The sequence below is a fragment of the Alligator sinensis genome, unplaced genomic scaffold, assembly GCF_000455745.1.
Source record: "Alligator sinensis unplaced genomic scaffold, ASM45574v1 scaffold1118_1, whole genome shotgun sequence".
Lineage (NCBI taxonomy): Eukaryota > Metazoa > Chordata > Crocodylia > Alligatoridae > Alligator > Alligator sinensis.
The window spans coordinates 2,294,095-2,302,220 of record NW_005842070.1 but is presented as its reverse complement, the minus strand read 5'-3'; the positions used below and the strand labels follow the sequence as shown (position 1 = coordinate 2,302,220).

General features: G+C 43.3%; 1 protein-coding gene across 2 annotated transcripts in view; it reads left to right on the top strand.

Moving 5' to 3' along the window:
- Positions 1–8,126, top strand: part of FBXL2 (F-box and leucine rich repeat protein 2) — a 70,221-nt gene that overhangs the window by 53,014 nt on the left and 9,081 nt on the right. For both annotated transcript variants that reach the window (XM_025204151.1, XM_006023601.3), the window contains exons 11-12: positions 5,109–5,169; positions 7,369–7,413. In XM_025204151.1, coding sequence (XP_025059936.1) covers positions 5,109–5,169; positions 7,369–7,413 — 106 coding nt within the window. The remainder of the gene's footprint in view (positions 1–5,108; positions 5,170–7,368; positions 7,414–8,126) is intronic.

Here is an 8,126-nt window from a genome sequence, read left to right as displayed (position 1 = left end):
GATTTGGTGGCTGCCTACAAACTCGTTAGGGGAGATCAGCAGCAAATAGGAAGGGCCCTATTCCCCCCCAGCATCACCTGGGGTGATGAGGAACAATGGCCAGAAGCTGCTGGAAAATAGGTTCAGGTTAGAGATTTGGAGGCACTATTTCACTGTTAGGGTGGCTAGGATCTGGAACCAACTTCCTAGGGAAGTGGTCCTCGCTCCTACCTTGGGTAAATTCAGAAAGAGTTTGGATGAACACCTGTCTGTGGTCATGTGATCCCAGTGTTTGCTCCTGCCAGTGGCTGGGGGTCAGACTAGATGATCTATTTGGGTCCCTTCTGACCCCTAACTACTATGAAACTATGAAACTAGATGTGTCTGTAATGGCTCAGATTTTGCTTCAGCAGCTGCCATATTTGATCCTTACTTGGAAAGCTGTCCCTTCCACTCTCTGGTCCCTCAGCGAAGCGCTGATACTTACTTTAGCTTTTTTTTTCCTTAAAAAAAAAAAAAAAAGCAAGCATGTTGGCTATGCTCAGCTGACTTGTGGAGGTGTCCATGTATTTATCTTCCATGATATGCTTGTCGTCTTTTTTGCAAAGTGACAGTTCAGGTTGCTTTTAGTCTCTCTCCTTTCCCCTCTCACCTACCTGGAACAGAACAGGTCTACAGTGGCTTCAGGAGATGCTCCAAGTGGATCCAGAAATTATCTGGCAACAACAGTCATGGTTGGTGACTAGTATTATCTCAGGTCCTGTTGCTCTGTGATATCACTTTGTACCATCAGACCCTGTGATAAGTACCTTGGCCTACTATTCTAAACTAGCTTTATGGAGAAAGCTTAATGGTAAACAGTGCTTTGGAAAGCTGAGTATGACTGTATATAAGATTGATAATATGCAGTGGAATATCCTAAAGGGTCCTTGTGATACTTATCCCTGATTCAGTGACTGAGGCATTGAGGCTCCCTAGAAGCAGGTGTAGAGGTGAGCCCTATCAAACTCCTCTGATGCCTGTCTTAGGATATCAAGCTCATTCCAGCTTACTTTCTTTTCCAAAGTTAGTGAGGCAATCTCAACAGCCCAGAAACCAGTGTGTTACAGTTTACCATTACAAGCCTGTCTTTATGTAAAATATGTCTTACATTCCCTTCAGAGAAAAAAAGAAGTGCCTTGAAATGAGAGGTATTTTAGTAATGGATGTAATCTTTCCTGAGGAGAAGGAGAAGGAAAGTTTTAGTATTGCCAACTTCACAGTTCTTCTAGTAGAATATGCCACACTCATTCTGCAGAGTAAAATCGTGTTCAGTGGTATTTAAACCAAAAAGGGAATAAATTATTTTTCATCCAATTGCATGTGACTATAGCTGTTATAGATTGTAGTGTTTTTTCCCACACATTTCTGAAAACCTAGAAGACTGAATTGTTTTGATACTTCCAAAACTACCATCATATTACCCAACCGAGACTTATTTCAGGACTGCATGCATAATATTGCAGCATGCTGTTTAAAAATATCAGACCGTGTATGTGAGACTATATATTCTTTTTATTATGATGTATTTGAAGAATCACTTTAATCATAAATCCAGTGTAATATGGAAGTGACAGTAGGCAGCCCCCAGTTTTTTCTGCAATGCAAAGACTTCAAGACAGTCGTAGGACACCCCCTTTGTGGTCATAGGTGCCATGTAACAAATTCAAATTTCATCTATGCTATTTATTTTCAAGTTGGGTTATAACCGTGTTCTCCCTGAAATTTGTCATGTTGCCTGAGATCTTGTGCTTGGCTTGCTTCCTCATTTTTCTTCTTCAGGTTCTCTAGACAGGGACCTTGTTATCTCTGTAGTCTCTAAAGAGTGTGACTACCCAGGACACTTACCTTGGAAGAAAGAGAAAAGAGTCCAGAGGAGAGCCACACGCATGATCAAAGGGCAGGAGAACAGGTCTTATGATGAGAGACTGAGAGCCATGGGACTCTTCAGCCTGGAAAAGCGCAGGCTCAGGGGAGACTTAGTGGCTGCCTATAAGTATATAAGGGGTATACATCAGGATCTGGGGGAACGCCCGTTCACCAGAGCGCCCCGAGGGATGACAAGTTCAAATGGTCACAAACTCCTCCAAGACCATTTTAGGCTGGACGTAAGGAAAAACTTCTTTACTGTCCGAGCCTCCAAGGCCTGTAATAGACTTCCTCTTGAAGTGGTGCAAGCACCTACTCTGGACTCTTTTAAGAAACATTTGGATGCCTATCTTGCTGGGATCCTTTGACCCTCGCTGACTTCCTGCCCCTGGGGCAGGGGGCTAGACTCGATCTTCCAAGGTCCTTTCCAGCCCTAATGTGTATGAAATCTATGAAAATTAGTTAACTCAAATAGTATTTTCTTAAATTTAGTAGCCTCAGACCTTCACCAATAGCTCGTATTAATTTGATTCCATTCCCCTTGGTGTCTGGCACTCCAATAATCATTCGAGGCAACTGCTTACCCCCAAAACAGGTCAGAATGCAAAGAAATAAGCAGAGAAAATTCCAGTCAGTACCTAGAAGGAGTTTATGTAAAAAGTCAAAACTCATCTGGTGTAATTACCACAACCATAGACCCTAGCAAGACAAACAGCCTAGACTTGCTCATTCTTATGCTGGTCAGGACAATATCTGTGATCAGGAAGCCACAGTTTTATATAATCTAATCTGCATCATGGACCCACTATTTGACACAACACGACTCCTGTTAGTTTACCTCCTTTTCCCTTGCCTTTGAATCACTGCATCTCTAATTTCTGGGATGACTTACTTATGTGAGGGAGTTTTGCCATTCTTTCCCTTTCTTACCCACTGTTATGTACCGGTTACTGTTCAGTGCTTGAGATAGGGATCATACACATAAATTGAATTGAAGGGTGGGCATCTGTACACATCACAGGCTTTAATTCTCATTAAATTAATAGGTTTATCAAATTGAAATTTGTTTATATTGGAGTGTCACATCAGTGTTTGCAAGCACTAGGCTTTCGAATTAATTAAGCCCAGTTTCCAGCTGGTGCCGTAGGAGAGTGGGATGGGATGGTTCAGTGCTGCCCCCCCTGGCCTGAGGCCCCCCACCCCATACCCCGTGCCCTGTGCCTGTGCCGCAGGGAGCTAGCAAACCTCACAAGAAAAAAAAATGGAAGCAATTTAAAAGCAAAAGCAATTTGAAGGGGTGAACTACAAAAAAGTTGCAGCCATCTGATGGACAAAGAGGCTCATTACACGTCTTTGAGTGCCTTTGTGTTTGCACGCAGTGAATCCATGGATGTGATACTTTAATTCCCAGCAAGTCAAACTAAACTATGTCTGAAGAGTTTTACTTTTAATGCACAAGAAAGTCTTTTAAAGCATCCAGAAATCCCGCTTGTGCAAACTGACATGCAGTTGCAGTGCATGAAAAGGCAAAAAATGTGGTGTGTACAAAGGCCTGAAGACAGAAAACTATTAGGCAGAAAAAAGGATGACATATGGGTAGACCTAAAACATGTTTCCTTTGTATTTGGTATTCTGCATAATTTTCACACAAAACCCATGGTCATTTTATCAAAGGCTTATAACTACCAATGATGAAAGACTCAAGATGAGAGATTTTGGAACTAGGGACCCCATGAGTTGCTGTCCATATTTGTTCAATGCAGCCTTACTGAGCAAAGAGGTTTTTATACTAGAGAGAACTTACATATTTTCTTCGTTATGTGCTAGTCTGTTCTTGCTGGTCTCACTACATTAGGTTGTGTGAAGTAGGATGAGGAAAAAGCATAAGTACTAGAATGGAAAACTGCTTACTGGTAATCCTTTTTGTGGTAGTTTCCCTTCTTTCTATTTTTAAATTCCTCCCATCTCTCTGCAGGGATTGATTCACAGGTGGTGCGTTTGTCTCTCCAGTTTCCTTGTTTTCTGAAAGTTGAAGTAGCTAGGTTGGTGTCTTAACTTTTGGCTTTGGCAATTACTTGTCTCCTTGCTTTTTTGGTAACTGGGAGAAAATGGTTTCCAAATAGGGAAATGGCTTCCAAACATTATACACTGGGGGTACATTTAGACGTGATTGCTTGACCTGCATGTCCCTAAAACCTTTCACGTATGCTGTTATTGTACTATTTCTGACTATACACCTCCGTGTAATATTTTTATTTTCTTGTATATCACAAATAAGTTATATATTGAAAATTCATGGTCTGAGGCAATCTGAAAATTACAACAGTTTACTGTAAAATATTCTAATATTATAAAAGCTGTAGCTTGTCTGTTGGTCCATAATGCTTTATTCACACTCGGGTTGGCTGATGGAAATAACCAATCAGAGTGTGAATTCAGCGTTTGGACAGGAGATGGCAGCATGCCACCATGATGGTGGGGACAGGGGACGGAGCGGGGGAAATGGCAATGGGGAGGTTGGGGGTGGCAGGCCAGGCCCTGAAATGGTGGCAGGGAGGTGGGGTGAGGGGGGCATGCCTGGCCCCGAAACGGTGTGGGGGTGGGGGCTGGGCGGGCCTGGCCAGGCCCAGCTGGGGAGAGGGGAAAGCGAGCCCAGCTCCAAAGGTTGGGGGGAGCCGGATGCAGGCCTCTGTCCCCGCCTGAACCCCCTGCCCCGTCATTCTTGAGAAGCATTTGGCTAGTATAAATATCTTAAATTTTTTACACACATTTGTAACATCCCACCCAGGCAAGCACAAAGCAGCTACAGATGTGGGGTGTTTGTACCCAAAGAAGAATTTTTCTAACTATTTTAGTTGATCTAATAAAAGTTTATCAGATTTACCCAAAGAACCTTGTCTGTCTATGTCCTTAGATCAACTTGGCTACAACCAACAGTCCTGTAATTTTTACTAGATTTGAGTCTGCCGTGTAGGCTGAAAAGAATTGAGGACTGAATTTAATCTGTCATAAAAACACAGAGTATTAGATACATTTTTCTGCTTTGCCGAATGAGAAATCAGGTTCACTTTTTTTTGTAATTGCTAAATATTATGAAAATGAATTTACAAGCCTGATACTGAGTTTTAAATTACAACATGGAGTTGAATCAAAGGAATGCATTTGCTTTCAATTACTGATCAGTAGGCATTTTTTAACGTTTAAAACCATTATTTTTCCAGGATTTTGGAAGCTGCAAGATGTTCCCACTTAACAGATGCAGGTTTTACACTTTTAGCACGGGTAAGCATTACTTTGAAAAATAGAGTTATCTAGTTTTCATTGTTGCCGTGCAACTCCAATCATGCTGCGGTGGAGGAGTGTGGGAGAAGAAAATGATAAGGAAATAGAGTAGAAGGAAGGCCAGGAGAGGTGGTGACCAGCCAAAAACCAGAAGCACTGATCTAAGTTGTTAGAATTTATGGACAACTCCAGCTTGGACTATATTCAGTTTTTTTTTTCTTATTAATGCATTTAAATTGATTGACCTTGGTTTGTTATGTTTAGAGTTATTTCACAGCTATAACATATGCAATGTTTAGAATCAGTTTATAGCTACAGTAGATATACTGGCTTCCCAAGTAGTAGTAATAAATATTCTGAGAGAGCAGAGAATCCCTGTTTAGTAGACTATTCTGTATATCATTTATTTTTTGAAAACATACATCCTTCTGGTTTATATTTTATAGATATGGGAGTAAGACCTCATTCAGCAACATAGTTAGACACAGTGCCTGACTAAGCACAAACTCATTTCAGTGGATTTCTCTAATGCTTAAAGTTAGATGGAGACTTAAGCAACTTGCCAATTTGGGATACATTGAAATAATATTCCATTGTTGTTTTTGAAAATAGGATTTATGGTGTTACAAACATGAGCACATCTGTCCCTTCAGTAGAAGCTGTGGGTAGGGTACTCTGTGTCAGAATCATGGAGCTTAGCTACTGCCTTCTTATAAGGCAGGGTTGGTCAACTGGCAGCTTGCGAGGGGTTGATGTCTGGGGTCCCTAGGCTCCTTACTCATCCATCACTCTCCCTGTTGCTCCAGCTGCTGCTGTGTCTAGGGTCTCTAAGCTCCCCTTCCCTTCTTCAGCTTTTGCTTCCTGTTCCCACCCTAGGGGGTGAGGCAGCACAGCCCGTGGCACCAGGGGAATTTGTGGCTTGATGCAGTGAGAGCACTGAGTTGGGGCCTCCTGTACAGGTGGTGTTGTGGCGGGGGCTTGCCCACATGGTGCAGTGGCTGCTTGCCTGCATAATGCAGCAGTGGCAGCAGGGGTGTTGCCCATGTACATAGTGCAGCAGTGTGCATTTATGAGACTACCCACCCACATGGTACGCCAAGATGGGTGTGGCCCAGAAGCCCACAGCTCGCACTAGCGCTGCCCTCTGGGGCATGGAGTCCCCCCTCCATTCAGACATTGGACAGGCCTGCTTTAAGACATGCTGCAAGGCTTAGCTTACCTTTTTTTTTGTTTGCAGGTGAGCACATGGCGGATGGGACGCAGAATTGTGTAGGCTATTATATGGGGGGTGGGGAGTTCTTGTTTTATGTTGTCTCCAGGAAGTAATTAAAAAGAAGCACATTTGCTCTCTTAGTGTAAATTGATTTATAAAATGTCTTATTTTGACACTGATATAACCACATAGAGGGGTTTCACAAAGAACCAAAGAAAAAGACTTGATTCAAAACCTCTTGAATCAATGAACAGGTTTTCTAATTTGGGTCAGATTCCTACTGAGCTATTGAATCCATGCGTATGCAAATCTGGAGGGCCAAAAACCCAGAGTCTATGTTCTGTAGGTTTTAATGGGTAGATAGTAAATACGAGTTCCAGTTTTCCCCCCAAAAATATCTTCCTGCACAGACATTATTTGAGCATGGGGCGGGGGAAGGCTGAATCTCATCTTGTGAGCCAAACGTTAAGGCTGAAGGAGTGTTTATGATTGTGTAACTATAAAAACACTAGTTTTCTTTTACACTTTCCAGTGCAAGGTCACATTTGCCAAGTTTTATATCCCTAAGAAAGATATGGCAGAAAAGGCCGAGAGAATGAAGCAAGCAGTTAGAATAGAAGTTTTCATTGCTGTCTAGAACAGCGTGGGGCCAACGGTTTAGGCAGGTGTGCCACAGATTAGCTCCACGCCCTCCCTGTGTGTTGCCCCCATCCCTTTCCCCTGCATGATCTGCTGCTTTGATTTCTGCTTCTGGCCTGATAGGCTGGCTCTTCCTCCCCTATCTGCTGCTGTACTGCCTTCCCAGGCTGCAGCATGTCACACACAAGCTGCTTATGCCACATGTGTCACAAGTTGGCCACCGCAGCCTAAAATAATCAGATAAATACACATTCTTTCTCCATGTTTTGGTGTCTTAGTAAGGGTGACAGAATTTAAGATCAGACTTTCACTGTGTTGTGTGTGTTTTGTTTTTTTTCTTTGTTTAGAATTGCCATGAACTGGAAAAGATGGACTTAGAAGAATGTGTTCTGGTGAGACTCAGTTTTACAAGGAAGGAATGTTTGTCACAAACCCAAAATAGGAGACTCTAATGCTATTCAGGACATCGGAGCGTTGAGTAAAAATATTTGGTTTTGCTAATATGGGCAACTGATAATTCCTATGTTACCGATAAGCAATACCAGTAATTATCAGGAGACCTTTATAGAAGGGACTACAGTGAAAGGTGATTTACAAACCATTACACTCAGGCCTGTCTCTATGCGAGGGTTGTGTTCCAAAAAATCCTTGTATAAAGTGAATTTGCATAAAGCAAATCCATTATTATGTGTAATGAATAGGGATACATACCAGTCTCACTCTACTGCCTCCCCCCCCCCCGACAAATTCAAACAGAAATCACATGATACAATAAGTGCTGCACAGAGAGGCTGTGAGCTTCATGCTGCAAACAGCAGCATGTGCTGGGGGTGCGCTATCAGGGCAGCGTGGGGCAGGCTGGAGGCATCCGGGGGAGGGAAGCAGGGTAGCAGGGAACGCCAGCTGCTCCTGGCTCCGCCCTGCTTCCCTTCCCAGGTGCCTCTTCAGCCTGGTGGCACAACCCAGCGTGGCTGGGAACAGCAGGGCTGCGCGGAGAGGCTACGACCTCCGTGCTGCAAGCAGCGCCAAGGCAGCGTGTGACAAATGCTGTGTTTCCTACTTCCCTGCCCCTGAGCCTTCACAGCCCGGCGGGCATGACCCAGTG